Here is a 23,461-nt window from a genome sequence, read left to right on the forward strand (position 1 = left end):
TTAAAAACTCAAATAATTTTCAATGTATTAAAGAGCTACTGTCATTAATATTTTAACAATACAATGAATAAAAGCCATTAAAAGGTGAAGGTGCACACCTGTAATCCCAGGTACTCAAGAGACTAAGGCAGGAGAATCGCAAGTTGGAGTCTGGCCTAGGCAACCTAATGAGACCCTGTCTTAAAATAAAATAAAAAGGGCTAAAAAAAAAATGCTCAGTGAAGCCCTTGCCTAGCATGTGTGAGGCCCTGGGTCCAATCCTCAGCACTGAAAAAAAAAAAAAAAAAAAAAAAAAAAAAAAAAAGCTCTGGTCTTTTATTCATTTTTTGTAGAAGAGGAAAGAGCTCTGGAAAAGCAGAGAGATTGCCCCCTGGGTCTCATGGCTAACATATACAAGAACTGGCACTTATCCAGTTTTCATGTATACATACTATCATACATAATTAAACGTTACACAAAACCATTGATACAAAATTTTCAGCTTCTATCAAAAGCTCTGTTCAATTCAAGTAATATTTACTATAGCAAAATGGCATCAAAACCAAAGAAGCTGATGCTGGTCCAGGGCACTAGAAAGCACCCAAGGCTAGAAACCAAAGGTAATACACCAAAATGTCACCACTGGTGCTTGAAAAGCAAATCTAAGAGTCTGTTTGACTAGCAGTGTTTTAGAAGAATCATCTTCATACATGAAAAAGTACATAGTACTGACTTATGTGAAGGTCCTTTTCTCTAGCAAAGGCTAACGGATCTTCTATGGATGTCCTTTCCCCCTTAAGTTTAGTGTTAAGCTGGATCCTGTAAATACTCCTAACTGGTGCCTCTTTATTATTTTTAAAGGAACGGCACCAATTCTTTAGAAACAATACACAATTCAAAGATTCTAACCTTATATAAATTTCTCTAATGGCTCCAACTTAGAAAGAAAAATGTCCCTTATTTAATTTTGCCTACCAAACAATGAGTTTATCCAGGACATAAGTCAGAGTAGGAACTCTCCGTGGAATCAAATTTCAATTATCCACACTATGTAAAATTTTCAAAAAATACTTTACAGTTGCTCTAAGGAAAATAATGCAGTCACACATAAGCTCAGGAATCCTGTCCCTCTGTGACCAACCTGGAGTAACCATTTAGAAACAGTACCCAAATGGACTATGAGTGAGCAGTCAGAGTCGCCGTGGTTACTCACCCACAAAGCTGACATTACAAATCAAGAGTTAACTGCATTTTCAAACTAATTCTCGGGTTTCTCCTTCCAGCCCCAGACATCCCAAATTAATTCTATGAAACAGTCAGGTGTCGAAACACTTAAAATGAATCACAGCATATCCAGCCACTGTTGCTTCTGCACAAATCAAGTATTCCACACTGTATCACAAGAATAAGATGTGTTTCAGCACGCTCAATCCTATGCCTCTATGAAGAACTGGCAGTGGTGCTGAAAATTACTACTAGAAAGATGAAAGACCAATGCCCTTCTTTCAATAAAAACCATCATCTGGACCCCAGCCAAGGTTTTAAAACCGACCGAATGTTATTGCAAACAATAAATCAACAACTCTCCAAGCTGAAATTCTAGTCCTTTTCTTACAAAATGTGGCCACAAGACACTACTAGAAATTAAATTAATAAGAAAGCATTAATAATTCTGGGCCATTCGCTTCTGACGATGATCAAACGCTGTATGTAACAAGTAGATTTATTTTACTTTCAAAATCTTCAAGATTCTGTTTAACTTCCTTTTTCCCATCTCCTTCAATCATTACCATGGCTATGTGAATAAAGGAATTCACCACTGTTGCCTAAACAAGCTTATAGAAACACGAGAGAACTAAAGCGGTTTAATTCATAAAACCTAGCTAGTGTATGTGTGTTCATATTGATTTTATATTCTTTGTTCCTGCACATAACGCAGATGTGACTTCCTGGAGCTTACAGAGAACTCTCTATCCAGGAGCGGAATCGCTAGCTACTGAGAATAACCTACTGCAATGCTTGAAGCCCTTCAGGTATCTTACGTTCTCAATATACAAATGATTGTTCTACCTTTACTTTTCCCTGTATTCCTTATCACTACCTTATCACTACCTAATAATACCCCCCAGGACCTCTTTATCACTGCATCTGGGAGGGAAGGGAGAGCATGATTTCTGTAACACACAGGTAAGGTTCAGTGTTTACAATATAGTAATTGTCTCCCTAGCTAACAAAAACTTAGCAGGAACCTTGAAAATTTAAATAATGCTCTTCCCTCCTTCCCCTTCCCTCCATTCCAAAACAACAGGAGAATCAAAACCGAAGATGTGCTCGGACTCTGTGGACTTCATGCGATCGGCAACAAGACTGCAGTCACCGTCTTATTATCAAAACCGAACCGCCGATTACGTTTGTCAACTGTCAGCACTGCGCGGATGATCTACATGTCAACCAACTTTCCACCTGGCTACCGCCGCCTTTGTCAACCGCGGGCGAGTGGGGAGCCGAGGGACGGGACCGGGCGAGGGGCTCTCTCGGAGGCGCTGGCTTCCTGGGGCGCCGAGGGCAGAGGGGCAGCCCTCGCCTGGGCGGGGGGCGCCCGCCGGGCCGGGGGCGGGCCGGGACCGGCGCCGGCTCCCCACCTGCGGCTGGCTCGCCGCCGGCGGCGGGCCCTTCCTCCCGGCACCCGTTAGCCGGCGCGGCCGGGCTGCGGGGGAGGGGAGGCGGCCGGGCCCGCCGGGTGCCGCAGTGGCTCCCGCGGCCGCGGGGCAAAGTCCGCCCGCGCGGGGAGGCGGCGGCGGCGGCGGAGGGCGGCCGGCGGCCCCTGCGAGCCCTCCCCGCCCGGCGCGGCCGGTACCTCATACTGGATGTACTGCTTCCTCCACTCGGGAGTGATGTGCGCGGAGAGGTGCTCGGCGAACTTCATCCTGCCGCTTCCCCCTCACGCCCTCCCGGGTCCAGCAGCTCCAGGCGGCGGCGGCGGCAACAGCGACTCCGACTCCTCCCCACATGGGCCCCGGCGCGGCGAGGCGCTGCGCTTCTCTCCTCCTCCGCCGCCGCCGAGGTCTCCTCAGAGCCGCCCTCCCGCCATCTTCCTCCTCCTCTCCCTGGCCCCGCCCCGCCCCGCCCTCAGACGTCATCGCCATGGTAACCGCCTACGCCGCGCCGGCGGGGGCGGGGTGGGGGCGGGGCCCGGCGCGCCGTGAGTCCCCGCCCCTTCGGGGCCGGACGTGGCGGAGGCGCCTCCCCTGACCTCTTCCGTCTGGAAATTGTTGGCCTACCGCTGCGCTCCGCCGCCTGCCTGGGAAGCAGCAGTGTTATTGTAATTAATATTAATACTGTAGCAACAGTAATCCACACAAGACGTTTATATTTGCAAAGAACCGCGCGAGTGTTTTTCCGCTTTAATATTTATTCTTTATAAAACCCTCAAGTATGGCCGGGCGTGGTGGCGCACGCTTGTAATCCCCGCGCTTGGGAGGCTGAGACAGGAGGATCGCGCAGGTTCGAAGCCAGCCTCAGCTACTTAGTGAGGCTCTCAGCAACTTAGTGAGACCCTGTTTCCAAATAAAATATAAAAGGGTCTGGGAGTATGGCCCGGAAGTAGAAAGCCTCTGGGTTCCACCTCCAGTACCACCAAAAAAAAAAAAAAACCCTTAAGTATGGAGCAGGATTCAGCCGAATTGAGTCGTTAAAACAGGTAGCTCAAGGCCCCGTGGATTTAAAGGAACAATACCGTGCATGCTGTAGGTGCTTGATAAGTGTTTGCTGCACCTAAGGACAGTGCCACAAAGTGCACCCTGCTTCTGAATAGAATTGTCTATGGCTACCAAAAAGGCCAACAACTCTCAGTAATATTTACTGAGAGCACCACCTGGACCTGTGACTGGATTCCTAGGGGTGGGGGATTGGGAGGAAAACCAATGTTGGGAGGAATGAGAACCCCATAGGAGCACAGTACCAAGCCCACCCCCAGGGACACCAGAAATGGATGACACCAGAAATGGGCCCAATATTCAGGCCAAACTGACCCTGGGAAATGTGAGGAAGAGATCACTCATCGGGCTCAGCATTGCTTTGAGTGTGGGAGTGATTGTCCTGGAGGATCTTATTTGAGACTGAAACCCTGGCCTCGCCCCGGGCGGAGGAGTCCTGGATTACATAACTGCTAAGATTTATTGAGCACTCACTGTCCCTAAACCAAGCGCTGATCTAAACTCCTTACGTGTACTTTGTCCTTTAATTCTCACGATTTTGATGAGACCCAAGGATTTACAAGGGGCGCACTGTGTCAGGAACAGTACTCTGAGACAATCTCTGCTGCGGCTTCCTCCTCCCTCCATGTATTTTTTCCCTTTCCCTTCCCCTTAATTCATGCCAATAGGGGCTCTGCAACTGGTTCCTTAGGACAGGGACGCAGCCTGATGGAAAACAGGCATGGGCTCTGAGTCTTTCTGGCTTTTATTGTACAAAAGTCTCAACCCCTGGTGAAAGGGGGGAGAGAAGGAAGAGGAGGAGGAGGAGGACTCCTCTCACCTTAACCCAGGAACTCTCTGTCCACCATAAAATTTCTTCTCTACTAGAGGTAAACATCATCAGGAGACACAACCAAAAGAGGGCTGTGCTACCAGGAAGGGCGCACAACCACAGAGAAGAAATGACTGCACCATGTGTCTAGAAGGACAGAACCAGGCCTGTAGCCAGACATGGCCTAGAATGGTGGACTGTTGGTGGCAGCCCCGTAGACTGTGGCATGCTGCTCCCAGCAGCGCGACACCTGTGGCCTTAATTACACACAGATTCTGGAATCATGGTTCAATCCAGGAAAAAAGGAGATCTTCAATACTAGCTCTAAAACCAATAATTCCTTGGTTTTTTGTTTTGTTTTGTTCTTTTTTTTTTTTATGCCTGATCCAGACTCTGCCCCTGCACTAAAAATATTTAGGAAATGACAGTCCCGTAATTTTTTTCATGCCTGATATAGAGTAACGTGCCACCACATGAAACTCTTAATTTACCCACACAAGTAGATTTAATAAGAACTCTCCTAATCCCTAGCAGTATTTCAGATATTTCACTGACAAACCATCAAATACCGAAAGGGTATTTGTTGAACGCATACCCCCTGCAGAGCATCATGCCTGGTACTCCAGAGGATTACCTGAGTGGTTTTACTGTGAGTCATGGGAGCCTCCAGCTTAGGCTTCCTTTTGTGAACAGGCAAACAATTCTTCATTTAACAAAACTTTGTTGACTCTATGATATTCCAGTTATAGCACTTGGGGAATGAAAAAAATTTTTTTTCATATCTTAACTTTGGGGTTAAAAAAAACTCCTAAGACTCATTTCTTTTCCTCGGAGAAAATCGCAATCTTGTCAAAATGACGGGCAGAGAGACCAATAGCTAGATTACAGTGTGAGACATCCTATAATTGAAGCAGGTATAAGGAGACAAACTCCCAGCTGACCAGAAAGTAAAGGGTGGTGTTGTCATAGAGAAAGTGATTTTGAAATCCTGTCTTAGAAAGGAAGCCGACAAGAGGCAACCGAGGATCTCTAGGATCTCTAAAAAGCAGGATGTCAAGATTGTTAAAAAATGAGTTTTCTGGGGCCGGGTGTGGTGGCGCAAGGTTGTAATCCCTGAGCTTGGGAGGCGGATCGCACAGGTTCGAAGCCAGCCGCGCTGGTTTAAGAGACCCTGTTTCAAAAATATAAAGTAGGTCTGGGAGTGTAGCCCGGAGGTAGAAGGGCTTCCAGGAACCCCAGTACCACCACCACCAAAAAAAAAAAAAAAGTCAAAAAATGAGTTTTCTGCTCAGAAGATCCCTGAAGGCAATCGAATGTCCCCTTCCCAGCGACACTTCCCTTGCTCTGCCTCGTCTCCCCAGCTGGGCTGCAACATCACCTGCTGTGTGCGCTCCTCTGTGTTGTGACTGGGTGGTGTGTATCACTACAGAGCTCCTTGAAGGCCATTGCTCAGGTCTCTTGTTTTCCACAGTTCAATGCACTGCCCGGTGCTCGGGCATCCGATACATGTTGTAGAAAACAAGAGGGGAAAAGACAGGCCGCAAGGATAGAGGTGGCGAGAAACGAGCTTAAATTAGAACAAGATTATGAGGGAACTGATGGAGATGACATCGACAACATAGAGCTAGGGGTTTTCAAGAAATATAAGTGGTAAGTGACTAACTCGGGCTCAGTACCTATCGTATGGCTTTTTAATTTCCAACACTGTCTCTGGAAAGAGACAGACCTGAATTAGAATCCTAAATCCGGTGTGACCTTGGACAACGTACATTAGATCTTAAAGGGCCAGTTTTTTCTCATCTCACAAACGAGGATTAGAACACTTCCCCCACAGATCAGACTGAGGATTCAGTGAGCTTCTGCATATAAAATACTTAGCAGGATGACTAGCCCCTGGTTGAGCACTCAAAGTCACGGAGCCCCTCAAAAATCTCTGTCAGCTGTGTGAAAGATGGACTACAGTGGGGAGAACCCCAAGACTGGTCTACTAACAAGCACTTACTACTAACCAGGCCTGGTCTAACTGCTTTGCACATGCAAATTCACTTAAGGCTTGCAGGAACCCTAGGGGACGGCTACTATCATTATCCTCATTTTAGAGCTGAGTAAACTCAGAAAGAGAGGGTAAGCATCTTGCACAAGATCACCCACTTAGTACATGGTGGACGGGCTTGAAGTCCAGTAACACAGCTCCAGAGAGAGAGAGAGAGGGAGAGGGAGAGGGAGAGGGAGAGGGAGAGGGAGAGGGAGAGGGGGGGGGAGGCCTTGCTCTTGAACGCTGCATTATGGGAGTGTTGATGCATCCGTTCCAGCCAGTCATGGTAATGATAGAAGGAGATGTGACATGTAACACTAGCTCTAATAACAGGGTTGGTGCTTCTGCCATGAACTGAGATAAGGAATCCAAGAAGAAAGCGGGTTTGGGTCTTATCAGATGTATTTAATATTTAGGGATCTATGGGACAAGCTGTACTAAGGCTGGGTAGACAGTTCTAGAAAGAGAGGTTAAGAGTGCAGACTAGGGAGCGATTCATATTTAAGTGGTAATTAAGCCTGTTCAGGGGAAAAGTGAATAAAGTGGAACCCTGGGACCATCCTGGTGTGAGTCTTAGAAAATGGGTCAAGGAGGAGGCTGAGCTGAGTATGGTGGTGCATGTCTGTAATCCCAGTACTTGGGAGGCTGAGACAAGGATTTGCAGATTTGAGGCCAGTCTCAGCAACCTAGCAAAAACTAAAACTAAAAACAGGGCTGGGGTGTAGCTCAGAGGTAAAATGCCCCTGGGTTTACTAACCAGTACTACCAGAAGAAAAAGAAAAAGAAAAAGAAAAAGAAAAAGAAAAAGAAAAAGAAAAGGGAGGAGGAGGAGGAAGAGGTAGAGGAGGAGGAGGAGGTAGAAGAGGAAGACGAGGAGGAGGTAGAAGAGGAGGAGGAAGAAGAGGTGGAGGAGGAGGAGGAGGAGGTAGAAGAGGAGGAAGAAGAGGAGGAGGAGGAGGTAGAAGAGGAGGAAGAAGAGGAGGAGGAGGAGGTAGAAGAGGAGGAAGAAGAGGAGGAGGAGGAGGTAGAAGAGGAGGAAGAAGAGGAGGAGGAGGAGGAAGAGGAGGAGGTAGAGGAGGTAGATGAGGAGGAGGAAGAGGAGGAGGAGGAGGTAGAGGAGTAGGAGGAAGAGGAGGTAGAGGAGGAGGAGGAGGAGGTAGAGGAGGAGGTGGCAGCTGAGACTGGGCAGCAAGACAATTAGAGAGTAGTGTGAAGGAAAAACCATAAAAAGATGAAAGTTTCATAAAGGACGCAGTGATCAATAAGTCAAATGTCACCGGGAAGTTGAAGAGGGGGACTTCTAAGGCTTGGGGTAGTGAGTAGAGTCGTGAATAACCTCAGGAGGAACGATGGCTTGGACAGCAAGGACAGCAGAAGGCTGGGCGATGAACTGCGTTTTTCTTTGTAGAACCTCGATTACATTTATTTGGTGCGCAAGCAGGCTGACCAGGAGTGAGAAGTTAATAATACGCTCCACAATTTATCTGGAAATTCGTAAGTGCTGAGTCTGAACGCTTTATATGTATCACACATAATTCTAAGTTTTGGAACAGTTATACTTACCACAAAGTGAATGTTTTAAAACTTAGAATTACGTGTGATAAATATAAAGTCAAACTGTTGCTTGAAGGAACAAAACTAGTGATCATACTGAAAGGTGAGAAACTGACCTGCAGATAAATCAGCTCCCGAGGTATACTTCCCGTGGAGTTGAATAAGCTATGGTGTTGTGGGGGGAAAGATCATGTTAAAAGCACAGCCCAGACTCAGTCATGTGAGACCATGTTCTGCTTTAAAATATCATAAACTGCCGGGTGTGGTGGCGCACGCTTGTAATCCCAGCATTCGGGAAGCTGAAACCAGAGGATCATGGTTTGTGGATAGCCTCAGCTACTTAGTGAGGCCCTCTGCAACTTAGTGAGACCCTGTTTCCAAATAAAATAGAAAATAGGTCTGGCAGTATAGTCTGGAGGTTAGAAAGGCCCTGGGTTCCACCCCAGTACCACACACACACACACACACACACACACACACACACAAGACATTTATGGTTGGCAGAGTACCTGTTTAGCACGCACAAGGCCCTGGGTTCAATACCCAGGACCGCCTCATCCCCCCAAAAAAGAGCATTTACAATATTTATTCCTTTGGTCAACAATTATTTATTGAGCAGCTACTACCTATCGGGCACTGTTGAGGACACTGTGGATAGGATAGTGACTAGCCCCTGACCTCACAGAGCTTACTGTCAAATGGGAGAAGTCAGACACTAGACAAATAAGCTGGCGTGCAAAAGATTAGATGAACAGACACGTGTGCGGGAAAAGAGAAAGGAAAGCAGGGTGGCGACAGAGGAAAATTATTACACAATTTTATATAGGGTAGTCAGAGAGGTGATTTTACTTACTGAGAGGTGATTTTCAACCAAAGATTTGCAGGAAGGGAGGGAGGGAGGGAGAGAACTATGTAAATATGGATTGGAAATGGGAGTGGGAGGAAGATTCAAAGCAGAGAAAACAGCAAATGCTAAGGCCCTGAGAATAGAATGTGATGGGAGTGTTAGAGGCACAGCAAGAATGCCAGCGCGGCGGGAGGATGTTGTCGGGAGACGGAGAAGGTCACACAGGGACTCGGCACCCATGTCGGTTAGGGTCTTACCTTGAGCTTTGCATGAATTGAGGTCTTTGGAGTTGGGGTTTGTTTGTTTGTTTGTTTGTGACACTGGAGACTGATCTCAGGGGCATTCTACCTCCGAGCTACACCCCCAGCCCTATTTTTATTTTTTCTTTTGAAACAAGGTCTCACTAAGTTGCAAGCAACCTCACTAAATTTCTGAGGCTGGTGGCCCCAAGGACTGGGATGATAAGCATGTGCCACCATACCTGGTCTCCAGGTTTTGAAAACTTCCTGCTTTGGGTCTTAGGGAGGTTTTGTTGTTGTTGTTGTTGTGTTGCCTTTACATGTGGTAATAACCACTTTCTTCTATGCACTTAAAAATATTGTGGTTAATATATGTAACATAAAATTTACCATTTCTCGTGTGTGTGTGTGTGTGTGTGTGTGTGTGTGTGTGTGTTACTGGGGATAGAACCCAGGGGCAGGCCTTCTACCTCTGAAATACACCCTCCAGCCCTATTTTTTTTATTCTTTATTTTGAAACAGGGTCTCACTGAGTTGCAAAGGGTCTCACTAAGTAGCTGAGGCTGTCCACAAACCGGGATCCTCCTGTCTCAGCCTCCCAAATGCTGGGATTATAAGCGCCCGGCTACCATTTCAATCATGATTTTAAAAAGTTTTAGAAATGAATGTGCTGATATGCAATGGTATTGAGTATGTTCGCAAAGTTGTACAACCATCACCCACCATCCGTCTCCAAAAATGTTTCATCATCCCACAATGAACCCCTATACCTGTTAAACAATAATTTGCCATTTCTCCTCCCCCCTCCCCAGCCCCTAGTAATCTTTATTTTACTTTCTACCTCTATGAATTTTCCTATTCTTGGCACTTCATACATGTGAAATCATACATGTTTGGCTTACTTAACTTAGCATGACCTTTTCAAGTTTATCCATGTGGTCACATGTATCTGAATTTCATTCCTTTTAAGACTGAATATTATGCAATCGCATGGACATGCATACTGTTTACATACTCGTCTGTTTATGAACATTTGAATTGTTCCTACCTTTGGGCTATTGTGAATAATGCTGCTGTGAACATGGGTATACAAGCATCTGCTCAAATCCCTACTTTAAAGAATTCATATCTCACAGTGGAATTGTTGAATCATATGCTGTTTCTATGTTTAACTTTTTGAAAAAAAAATAAAGACTTTTTGAGTGATAGCATCAATCAGTTAAGCCATATACTTTTCTGCTGTGTAGAAAATAGTCTTCAGAGAGAAAAAAAAAATAGCTAGGGTGTTTTAATCTTAGGGCTCCCTTGACGAATTAGCACAAGTTGGGTCCTAAACACAATTGAAATTTATCTTTCACAATTCGAAGTCCAAAATCCAGGTTTCGGGAGGGTTATGATCACTTAAAGGATCAGGTAAAAAATCTGTTCCAGGCCTTCCTCCGAGCCCTGCAGTGGCGGAATTCCTTGGTGTCTCTGGGCTCCTGCCAGCGGCTCCATCTCCGCCTTCTTCTCACAGTGTTCTCCCGGGTGTGTCTCCGTCTTCACAAGTCATCCTGCCCCTCTTTCCCTGTCTTCTCATAAGAACACCCGAATGATTGGGTTAGAACCACTCTGACCCAGTATGAGCTCTTCTTAGCTTTACTTATTTAGCGAAGACTGTCTCCAAATCAGATCGCATTCCCAGGTACCTCAAATACCTGGGAATTTCAGCATCTTCTTCTTTTTTTTTTTTTTTTTTTTTTTCGGTACTAGGGATGGAACCCGGGGGCATTCCACCTCTGAGCTACACCCCCAGCCCTATTTTTTATTCTTTATTTTGAATCAGGGTGTCAGCGAGTTGCAAAGGGTCTCACTAGGTAGCTGAGGGTGTCCTTTTGAGGGGATACAAGTCAACCCACAGCACACAGAGCCTCCAGAGACATTCTTGAGATTATCCAAGTGAAGGTGATGGTGGCTTGGATCAGAAAGCAAAACCTGGAGGTGATGGGAAACTGTTGGAAATTGAGTATATTTTGAAAGTGTAGCAAATAGAATTTCTTGGTGGATTAGATAACTGGATGCAAGGAAAAGAGAGGCATCGATGTTGACTTCAAGAGCGTTTGCCTGAATAACTAGAAAAATGGGGTAGGGAATATTAGAAGAGCAGGAGTACTGGCACACACTTGTAATCTCAGGACGTGGGAGGCTGAGACAGGAGAACGGCAGGTTTAAGGCCAGCCTTAGCAATTTAGTGAGATTCTCAGCAACTTAGCGAGACCCTGTCTCAAAATAAAATAGGGCTAGGGATATAGCTCAGAGGCAGAATGTCTCTGGGTTCAGTACCCAACACCATACATGCACACGCACACGCACACGCACACGCACACGCACACGCACACAACACATATGTACTGCAGAAGTCCAGTTTAGGGTGGAGAGTGGAGCTGAGATGTTCAGATTGGAATGCTTTCTGTTGAGGATGCCCATCAGACAACTTGGAGTCTGGGGGTCAGCAGAGAAGCCCTGGATAAAGATACAAATTATGAGTCAACAGGATAAAAATGGTATTGAAAGCCACGAGACTCCATGAGCTCACCCAGGGAATGAGTGTCGATAGGAAAAAGAAGAGCTCTCAAGGTAGGTCCTGGGGCACCCCATGCTTAAAAGTTGAGAGGAGGAGGAGGACTCTACAACGGGGTTTGGAGAAGAGGAAATCAGCACAGTGAAAACTGGTCGTTCCCCAGGAGACATTTGCAGAAAGGGAGCAGAGGACTACGAGGATAGCTGGATTAGAAGGTGATGACCTTTTTTCCTTTAAGATGGAGAAATAATAGCATGCCTATATTCTGATGGGAGTGATTCAGTTAGAAAGAAAAAGAACTAATCATTCAGAAAGAAAAGAGACATATATTTTATCTACACAGAATACCCAGGCGTTTGAATAGTAACTCAGAATCAAGAAGAAAGTTCAGAATAGCTTTCTCTGGGTTAGGGATTTCAAGTTGGCTTTTACTCTTTGTGCTTTTTTTTTTTTCATTTCTTTTAATTTTGCAAAGAACACCTATCAAATCTACAAAAGTGACAAGAGTTCAAATTTATTTGTTTTTGTTTTGTTTCGTTTTTGTGGTACTGAGGATTAAACCCAGTGGTACTCTACCTCCAAGCTACACCCCCAGCCCTATTTATTTATTTATTTATTTATTTATTTATTTATTTATTTATTTTGTTTTTTAAACAGGGTCTTGTTAGGTTATTGAGTGCCTCATTGCATAGCTGAGGCTGTCCTCAAACCTGCAATCCTCATTTCTAGCCTCCCCAAGTACTGGAATTCCAAGTTGTGCCACCATGCCTAGCTCTGAGAGTTCTATTTTAATAAGCTCAGACTTATGTTATCTAGCTTAATAACACTCAGTGGTATCCTGATTGTGAAAAAGTGTCTCTGCAGCATTTGATACTGTAAGCCATAGGGAAGAAATCAATAGTTAAAGAGATGCCAAAAAAGATTCCAGGACAGAAGCTCAAGCCAGGGCTCAGAGAAGGCCAGGGTAGTTCAGATGAAGGGAGGGACTGGCCCTTAAAAGAAGGGGGCACTTGACTTCATTGGCGGCTTGGAGGTAGGGGCAATGATAATAATCAGAGAAAATATAGTTAGTAGATGAGATGTAGGCAGGTGTGAGGGAAGCTAAGGGAGTTCATAGAACCTTTCTCCTTCCTCCCTAAAGGAGACAAGTTAATCCATTTGCCTGGGGTAATGGGAGCAGAGTTGGGCAGAAGGTGTGAGCACAGTCCTGAGGGCCCCTTGAGGTTGTAGTAGAATCCCCTGTGATGGTTTACCAGTTATCCCAGCACTCTCGAGCAGGGATTGAGTGAAAGGACAGTTGGATTGATCCAAAATTAGGAATTTTAGAAAACGCTTCAGGGCAAGGATATTGAAGTCAGAACAGAAACATTAGCAACTAAGATTGATTGTATTATATATGCATTATTTAATTCTCATAGCAATGGATAAGGATAAAAAGGACAGTAAGGCTGGCTTATGCTTGTAATCCCAGTACTTGGAAAGCTGACACAGGAGGATCCTAAGTTTGCTGCCAGCCTCAGCAACTTAGAAAGGCCCTCAGCAACGTAATCCTATTTCAAAATAAAAGAAATTAAAAGTAGGGCTGGTGGGGTAGCTCAGAGGTAGAATGCCCCTGGGTTCAATCCCAGGTACTACAAAAATAAATCATAAATAAATAAATGATATTAGGATAAGGTATCATAGCAAAGAACAAGGAATTTAAAAGGATATTATCTCCATGGTAGAGATGAGAAAACTGAGGCTTAGAGGGCAAAGCAGACATTGGTCAAGTTTTGGCTATCCGCGTTGGAACTGCCTTTCTACATAGTGGAAGCTCTCATTTCTTAAGTCTTGATGGAAATTAAGACCCCAAATCCTACTGCGCTTAAAGTGAGCATATGTCCCTGTCTCAACCCCTTGACAAGGAGCATGTGGCCCAGATTTGGCCAAACAGATGCTCCTGACAGAGACTTTGCCGTATGTGAAAGTACCCAAAGGCATGGCCATAAGTAGAGCATATTTTCAGTGGCTGGAGCAGATTTAAGAGTCCAGCAGCGAGGATGGCAGGGTGTCCAAAGGCACTGTCAGAGGTGGGGACGCCCTGATCTGTCCTTCAGCCTGCCCTCCACTCCGCTCTTTTTTTTTTTTTTTTTTTCAGTACTGGGGATGGAACCCAGGGGCATTCTACCTCCGAGCTACACCCCCAGCCCTATTTTTTTATTCTTTACTTTGAAACAGGGTCTCACTGAATTGCAAAGGGCCTCACTAAGTACCTGAGGTTGTCCACAAACCACGATCCTCCTGTCTCAGCCTCCCAAATGCTGGGGTTACAAGTGTTCACCACCACACCTGGCCCTCCACACTGTTCTTGGCAGGCAGCTTCTCTTGACCTTCTTCTTTTGCTTAGATTCATTTACCTGCCTTCACACTGACACTGTGGATGCCCAAAGCCATCCAATAAAATCTATTTCTGTTTAAGGTAACCAGAGTCTGACTTTCCTGCTGGTAGCCAAGAGTCCCAAATATGCCGTAGGGATTAAGAATTTGCCCATCGCTGTTGCCAAGGATATACCCAGTAATAAGATACGCAGAATGATATTCTGTAGCTGTCAATCAGCCCCTTTCTCCAGACACCTGGAACTCACCCAAGAGACTCATAAATAAGGTGGCCACAGTAGGAGGGAGAGTAGATATGTAGGAGGTTCCCCTTACCCAGGCGGATCTGCTGAGTGTTCATGATTTCACCTGACGGCAATAGGGGCGGATGCTGGGCCCCTAATATATGCCATAGGGGAGTGCTGGGGGCAGATCCGTCAGCTACATGGGAGCAGGGCAATTGCACTGACCTCCTCTGATCATGGGGCGGGGGCAGAGGCAGTAACTTATTCTCACTGGGACAGATACTTGTTGTAGATTTGGATTTGCCCTTCCTGTCAGTTATGTTTGTGTCTGCAAACGTCCACGAATGCCTTTAATCGCCGTTCAGCAGCACTTCTCCCATAGAAGTGAGGGAGAGAAGATGAAGTCCGTGGGTGGCACCACGTATCCTGTCACCCCAAACACATGCTCTTACAGAATGCTGGGATATCCTTTTGAATAGCGAGGAGACGTCATTCTGAGACTTTGGAAGTGCTGTGCTATACAAAGAGACAAGGAGGCTCTAGCAGGTGTGGTGGCACACACCTGTACTTGGGAGGTTAAGGTAGGAGGATCACAGGTTCGAGGCCAGCCTCGGCAAGTTGGGAATGCCGTTAGCAACTTAGCAAAATCATATTTCAAAACAGAAATAGACAGCCGGGCGTGGTGGCGCACGCTTGTAATCCCCACGCTTGGGAGGCGGAGACAGGAGGATCGCGCAGGTTCGAAGCCAGCCGCGCGCGCTGGCTTAGGAGACCCTGTTTCCAAATAAAAATGTAAAAATAGGTCTGGGAGTGTAGCCTGGAAGTAGAAGGGCTTCCAGGAACCCCAGAACCACCAAAAAAAAAAAAAAAAAAAAAAAAACCAGAAATAGAATAGGGCTGACTGGGTGTGGTGGCTCTTGCTTGTAGTCTCAGCATTTGGGAGGCTGAAACAGGAAGATCACAGCCTCAGCTACTTAGTGAGGCCCCCTGCAACTCAGCGAGACCCTGTTTCAAAATAAAGAATAAAAAATAGGGCTGGGGATGTAGCTTGGAGATAGAATGCCCCTGGGCTCCATCCCCAGTACTGCAAATTAATAATAATAATAATAATAATAATAATAATAATAATAATGATAATCATAGGGTTGGGTGTCTCTCTTAGGGGTACAACTCCCCTGGGTTTAATACCCAGTACCAAAAAAAAAATTGAAGGAAAAGAAAAAAGAGATAATACTTATAATCAGTAGCCAATATATAGTGCTTCTTCTCCCAGAGAAAGGACAGGAATCTAGAAATCATGAAGTAGAGAGGTAGTTTTACCTTCCATGATTACGATAAGGATCACAAAGTTTCTGTATCTGTTTTTTGTGGCTCTTGGTTTTCTCCTGGCTTAGAAGGCTTAATAACCTGAGAAAGGTGCTCCCGCTTCAGCCTCCCACAAGGGTCCTGAAAGTGGACGTTGAGACAAACTTTTAGCCAACACGGGCTCTCGATGCTAAACCAACATGTAAAAAGTGTTTCTGTTGTTGTTGGAGTGATGGATCCTGATTTTTTTGAGGGGAAATAGGCAAGTGGTAGCCAGCCTGTAATCTCAGTACTTGAGAGACTGAGACAGAAGGATCACAGGTTCGAAGCCAGTCTCAGAAACTTAGTGAGACTCTGTTTCAAAAGAAAAATAATAATAAGACGGGCGTGGTGGCACACTCGTAATCCCCTTGCTTGGGAGGCAGAGACAGGAGGATGGTGCAGGTTTGAAGCCAGCCTCGCTGGCTTCAGAGACCGTTTCCAAATAAAATATAAAATAGGTCTGGGAGTGTAGCCCGGAGGTAGAAGGGTTCCATCCCCAGTACCACCAAATAAAAAAGAAAGAAAGAAAAAGAAAATAATAAATAAAACAGGGCTGAGGGTGTGGCTCGGAAGTTGAACACCTCTGGGTTCAATCCCCAGTACCATAAAAAAGAAAAAGAAGAGAAAACGAGATGGATGGTTTGGAGTGGACCTAAAACCAAGGAGCATTTCAGAGCACTCCCTTATGCTGCTGTGTCCAGTGGTAAAAGTTCATTTAATGTGTTGAATGTACTCCAGCCCAAACACATCAGCATCTCCAAGAGTTCAAAATTCCTTAGAATGAAGGTTTGAGATGTCAGGTAAAGGAGCATGACCAGCTGAAGTGCTGGGGGGCGGGGAGAAGGAACAGGAGATGAGAGTAAAAGGAAGTTATATAGTTACTAGACTGAGATAGGAGCATAGCAGGTTCGAGGATAGACTCAGCAACTTAGCGAGACTCCATTTCAAAATAAAAAACAACAACATAGGGCTAGGGGTGTAGCTCAGAAGTAGAATGACTTTTAATTCTATCACCAGTACTAAAAAAGAAAAGAATAGAAAAGAAAGTTATGAATCTTAACTATGGGCTTGGGAGCAACTATGGAAATAAGGTTCGTATGAGCAGCTTAATTCTCTTCCTTGTTCTCATGTATAAAGTAACAGACTTCCTTTACTTGCTCTTTTCAGTTCTCTAGTATTTCGTATTACTGTGCTGGAGACGATGGACTTTATCTGTCAGGACTCAGGTTACAGGATATGAAGGTGGCATTATGACCGATCTAGAAGAGAAATGGCCATTCCTTGGAGCCAGAAGTTCCTTTAAGGACGTTCCTTGTGTTTCAGACAGCAGCCCACTCCTCTGGCCCTTCTGATGACTTTGTAAGCGCCTAATTCTCTGTATGCCAGTGCTTTCTGCTTGAAAGAGCCAGAGTTATCTGCACTAAATTCTGACCAAAAAAAAAAAAAAAGCCAAACAAACAAAACAACCCTACAAAGAATAAAAAGGGACAAGAAGGATTATTTTGTTATTCAGTCAAAATGATCAGGGAATAGTGGTTCAGATTATTTGTTTTGGTTACTTAAAAGAGCTTGCTGCAGGCCATTACGTAGCTCACTTTGACATGGCTTTGTCTGTTAGTCTCACAGACGTCTTGATCAAAGGAGAAGACTCACTGTTTTCTGCCAACACTTTAAAAGTTGGAGAAATAACCTTTCCCAAATTGCAGCTGGCTCCTTAGGGACAGGAACCATGCATATCTTACTCACTCTTAACAGCACTTAACACAGTAGATTCCATCTAGCAACATAAATGGGTTCTTTAATACATGTTGGGGTTTTTGCCCCTTTCTTGGAGTGATAAACATGACAGTTTGGGGGGCCATGGGGATCCAGTCTTCTTATAAGAATATATCATCAGAATTCTGATTCCCCACCAACACTTAGGATGGCTGGAAACTTAAGCTAGAGAGAGAGATAGGGACCTGTAAGCAAGGAGAAAGACTCTTTAGAAAGAAAAAGTTCAAAGCATTCAGCGAGTGGGGGTTCTGGGGCCAATGGTATCTGATTTGACAATGGGATCTAAAAGTTTTACTTGGGCTACATAATAGATTTGGTATTAAGTTTCAAGTATATCCAATCAAAAAATCCCCAGTGTACATATACAGAAAGCTGGGCTGGGGTGTAGCTCAGTGTCAGAATGCCTGCTAATCAAGCATAAGGCCTGTGGTTCAATCCCTAGCACTGTTAAAAAAAAAAAAAAAAAAGGGAGAAAGTAGGAAGAAAGGAAGGGAAGAGGGAAGGAAGGAGGGAGGGAGAGAAAAGGGAAGAAAGGGAAAAATGCAATCTCAGGAAAAGTTTACTACATTTTAGCATTTTAGTATTTTCTTAATTATCAAAGTAATACAATTTAATTATAGAGAATTTATGATATGCAGGAAAAAGTAAAGAAACACACACACAAAAAATAAGCCTGCGTCTCCTCATCCAGTAGGAGCTACTGTCAACATTTGGACACACTGCTTTTGTCTTTTTAAATTAGTATAAGAAGCTGAGGCAGGAAGATGCTAAGTTTGAAGCCAACCTGGGCAACTTAACAAGACCCTGTTTCATGATAAAACATAAATAGGAGTGGGCGTGGTGTGCACACCCGTAAACTCTAGAGTTGGGAGGCCTGAGACCGCAGGAGGGCAGTCTCAACGACTTAGCAAGACCCTGTTTCAAAATAAAAACTACAAAAAGGGCTGGGGGCGTAGCTCAGAGGTAGAATGCCCTGGGCTCAATCCCCAACACCATATACACACAAATAAAGAAAATATAGAATAAAAAATAAAATAGGGCTGGGGGTGTAGCTCAGAGGTAGAATGTCCTGTGTTCAATCTCCAGTACCACAAAATAAGAAATTAATTAAAAAAATAATACACAGGACTAGAGGTATAGCCTAGTGTTAGACTACCCCTGGTTTCAATCTCCAGGGACACACACACACACACACACACACACGTAAACAAGCATAATATGGGGGTTTTTGTTGTTTGTTTTGTAGTGCTGGGGAATGGAAATCTTACTGAATACTGGGCAAGTACTCTACCCTAAGCTATACCCGCACAAAGTAACAAAGTTTTGAAGCTAGGAAAAGTAAGAGGTTAGGAGCAGAAGCATGTCCTCCTTTGTAAGTCCTTAGTGTGTCTGATATCAGCACACACGTCTTTGTAGCAAGACCCGTCCCTGACCCCTTCATAAGACTCCTCTACAAGCTACCAAAAGCTCTTGCCATGGATGCTAAAACACAATCATTTTGTCTTGACTATAGGGGAAAGGAGTTTCCTTTCTGTGCATGATGGACTGATATTAGGGAAAGCAGTTCGGAAAGCCCAGCACGTCCTTCCACCAACTTATGGTACGGTCCGTCGTCTCTTATCCTCCCAGCTCCATGGAGGACTGAGGTAGAAGGAGGGGAGGGGAGGGCCTGAGAAGATTCAGTTAGATCTGGGTGTGCCTGTACAAAGGGAGCGTGTCAGTGCGACCAGCAGTGTATAAGGGGCATAGACTTGGGCGTACCTTGGGCAGGTGTATTTAGAAGATAACTCCTCCAGGCTCTTGGTAATGAATGTCAAGGAGGAAGCAAAGGATGGGGGAGGAGACAGCAAGCAGGAGACCGACTCTTTAATTAAGAAAAACACAAAGGAGGGAAGGAAAAAAAGAAAAAGAAAAACACGAGTTACGTCCCTCTGCTGCCTGTATCTCTCTCTCTGTCTCTCTCTCTCTGAAAGCTGGATTCTGGAGACAGCCTACAAGCAAATTCACTTGTTCACTTCCTGGTCCAGAAATGGGCCACAGGGCCCCAGGCAAGACAGGCAATGAAAGCCAGTTTTGGTGTCTGGGTTTAGGTCTTGCTGGGCAGCGTATATCCTTGAGAAGCACCGGAACAGAGTCTCAGGGTGACTCCAGTGCTGAGCCAGTAGTTAATTCCCGAAGTATTTGGGTTATCACTTAAATAGTTCAGTGATCTACATTTGTTGTTGTTTTCTGAGTTTTTAAAATTTGTTTTGTTTTTGTTTATGGAACAGAGGATTGAACCCAGAAGCATCCTACCTCTGAATTACACTCCCACCCCACTCCCCAGCTTTTTTTTTTTTTTTTTTTTTTTTTTTTTTTTTTTTTTAGACAGCATCTAATGAGGTTGCTGAGTCTCACGAAGTTGGTGAGACTGGCCTCTAACCTGCCATCATCCTCCGGTCTCAGCCTCCCAAATACTGTATTACAGGCTTGTGCCACCACACCTGGCTGATCTACGTTTATTAATGCTCTCTTTCTATAACCCTCTAGAACAAAACTTACTCCACATCGGCAGCATCTCTTGAGTCCGTTCACTTCCCCCTGCCTGCGCAGCACCAGCCACCTCTCACCTCAATTTGCTAATAGCTTCCTCGATGCCCCTGCCCGTTGTCCACACAACAGCTAGAACAGTCTTTTAGAACACAAGTCTGATTGTGCCTTTCTTCGACTTTCAGTCCTTTGATGCGTCCCCATGGCCCATGTGATAAAATCCAGCGTCCTTACCACAGCCGCACAGCATGGTCCTCGCCCTCCCTCTCCTTCATCTCTCCTCACCTCTGCCTAATTCCTTGTGCTCCAGCTTTGCTTGTGTCTAATCAGTTTTTTTTTTTAAGGTACCAAGCTGTTTTCTGTTCCAGGAACTGTGAACATGCGTAATGTCTTCTGTGTAAGAGATTAGTCTTCTCCCTTTCCTCCTGCTCATCCTTCAAACTTCAGATTAAATACCATGACCATCCACACTCAATCTAACTTGTGTTCTCCCTACCATACATCGTGCCCCATACATTTCTTCTTTGTAAAGTTGGTGAATAAATATTTATTTGTAATACGGTGAAGGTCTGGGTTACCCACTAGATGATGGACCTTAAAAAGTACACCTTTTTGCCTCTATCCCTTAGTGTCTGGCACAAAATCCAACACATAGTAGATACTCTCTTTTTCCTGCATGGAAGATATAGAAGGCAATCAAGGTTTGAAGAGTTTTAAATTGTTAATTACAAAAAATGAACTTTTTTGCGTCAGTTTTCTGCTAGCACAGGATGCATAAGAAACACTGAATAAATATCTGTGTAGACTGACTGACTTTAGATTGATATTCTGGGTGAGAAGAAAGGTATCACGCCAAGGGGTAAGTAAGATCAAAGACACCCAGGTATAATTATAATCCACCCTTTTCTTATGCGGTGAAAGCGAAAACTGTCATAGTGAGGATTAGGTACAAACATTTATAATTACTTTAATGATGGGACACTCCCAAGAGAAAGAAGTCAAGACATACTACAGCTGAATATTACCAGGCATAGTTGTGTTATCCTTAGTGAGAGGCTATGATTGGCTAGAAGAGGCTTTAGCCTGAAATCAAACATCTCACTGAATTTAGCAGGCTTGGAAAGAGTCAAAATTAAATGTGAGGGGCATGAGTAAGACCCTTTCTAGAAGGAAAAGGTAATATTTTATATCTTCCTCAGTAGCAGATCCATTAAACAGCACAATCTAACAGTTATTGATTCAAGCCTTATGGTTAAATTTTTCTTTTTCTTTTTCTTCTTTTTTGTTTTTTTGTGGTACTGGGGTTCCTGGAAGCCCTTCTACCTCCGGGCTAGACTCCCAGACCTATCTTTTATATTTTTATTTGGAAACAGGGTCTCTTAAGCCAGTGCGGCTGGCTTCGAACCTGCGCAATCCTCCCGTCTCCACCTCCCAAGCGTGGGGATTACAAGCGTGTGCCACCACGCCCGGCCATGGTTAAATTTTTCTAATAAATTAATTTAAATATATATCATGGTAGCTCAAAGGTAGAATGCCTCTGGGTTCAATCCGTAGTACCACAAAACAAACACACGTACACACACACACACACACACACACACACACACACATGCATATATGTCATGGGAAGCCAGAGTCCTGGATGGAGAGTCTTAAGCTACATACACCCTAGGATGCTCTTTAGCATTTCTGGGCATGTTCGGGTACAGCTGAAAGTTTATTGCTACCAAGGAACAGTTATAAGGCCAGGGAAAACTAGGGGTGTGGCTTATAGGTTTGTTCCAAAGGCTTTGGTCAAGGCTGGTGTCAGCAGGGGGCATGTTTAAGCTCCAAACAGCACCAGTCATTCTGACTGTCCTCTAGCCCAGTGGAACTGAAGAATCCCCAGACATACGGACAAAAATACAGCATAATGTAGAGCTCTGCTTTGCAGCCTACAAGCCCGATAGACGATATACAAGTGTGCAGGTGTGTGTGTGTGTGTGTGTGTGTGTGTGTGTGTGTGTGTGTGTTGGGGGATAGTCACAATGCACAATGTGGGAAGTGTGAAAATTCAGAACACCGCAGAGCCACTTCTAGCTGATGAGCGAGGGCCCAGGACACCTGGCCACAGTGGCCTCCAGGAGATGCCCCGCCTGGGGTGAACATTATCCCTCTGGTGCTTTCTTTGCAAGTTGGTAAGCTGGGTATCAACCTCGGAGGCCATATATTCATATTGGTGGCAGCATGGGAAACATCACGGTAGCAAAGTAAGAGGGGAGGAGAGATGCACGCGGAAACCAAGAGCACTCGTTCCTGACGATCCGGGGCACCCGCGGGGCTGATTGGAAGGAGTTTGAGGTTGAATTGTGTGCACGGCAACATCAGAAAAGGGGATGTTGGAGGCCTAACCCCTAACCCCTTGGATGTGACCTTATTTGGAAATAGGGTCAGCGCAGACGTAATCAAGCGAAGATGAGGTCATTAGGGTGGGCCCTTGTTCAATACTACTGATGTCCTTAGAAGAACAGGGAAATGCCACGTGAAGACAGAGACACACAGGGAGACAGACACCTGTAATGACAGAGGTGGACACTGGAGTCATGCAGCTGTAAGCTAAGGGATGTCAAGGATTGTCGGCCACGATGGGAAGCTAGGGACAGGATAAGAAGGCATCTCCTCTGCAGGTTCTAGAGGAACCTAGAGGAGAACCTTGATGGCAGCTCCAGGGCTGGGGAGCTGTTGATACAGGATTTGAGAAGAGTTTTTTTCAAAGTTAATAGGACAGAGCCAGAGAGTCACTGCCATATTGTTGCTATTTGACCTTAATTTCCCCCATATATTTGTAAGGCCAGAGGAACACAACCAACATATAACATCATATAAATAAGATGATCAAACAGTGAAGCTTTTACTTGCTAAGTTGAAGTGGACTCACATGTCATTAACACGTTTCATATAACTTTAAGGCCTGCCTGCATCTAATTAAACCAGATAATGTATGTTAAACTCTTAGAGCAGTACCTGACACCTGTTAAGCCCTTGATAGATGTTACACACTGCAGTATCAGTAATATTACCCCCTGATTATCCTGATGCTGTTAGATGCTTGGGTCTCTTCTGCATCCAAGAGCTGCCCAGAGAAACCTCATATCTAGGCAGCTGAACACGCCTAAAAATAAAATTTGAGTGTGGTACTTGGGGTTGAACTCAGGGGCATTCTACTTCTGAGCTACACCCTTAGCCCTATTTTATTTTATTGATTGATTTATTAATTTATTTTGTGATACTGGGTCTTGAACCCAGGGACATTCTACCTCTAAGCTACACCCTCAGCCCTAATTTATTTTGAAACAGGCTCTCACTAAGTCACAGAGGGCCTGGCTAAGTTGCTGAGACTGACCTCAAACCTGAGATCCTCCTGTCGAAACCTCCCAAATACTAGAATTACAAGTGTGTGCTACCACACTTGGATTTTTTTTAAAAAAA

At 44.8% G+C, this 23,461-nt stretch overlaps 1 protein-coding gene across 2 annotated transcripts in view; it reads right to left on the reverse strand.

Annotated features, from left to right (window-relative positions):
• Window positions 1–2,905, reverse strand: part of XPR1 (xenotropic and polytropic retrovirus receptor 1) — a gene marked incomplete at both ends in the record, with an annotated part of 138,539 nt that extends 135,634 nt beyond the window's left edge. For both annotated transcript variants that reach the window (XM_080698459.1, XM_080698458.1), the window contains one exon: window positions 2,837–2,905. In XM_080698459.1, coding sequence (XP_080554585.1) covers window positions 2,837–2,905 — 69 coding nt within the window. The remainder of the gene's footprint in view (window positions 1–2,836) is intronic.
• Window positions 2,906–23,461: the final 20,556 nt, after the last annotated feature.

This window comes from Muscardinus avellanarius (genome assembly GCF_963383645.1).
Source record: "Muscardinus avellanarius genome assembly, chromosome: 7".
Lineage (NCBI taxonomy): Eukaryota > Metazoa > Chordata > Mammalia > Rodentia > Gliridae > Muscardinus > Muscardinus avellanarius.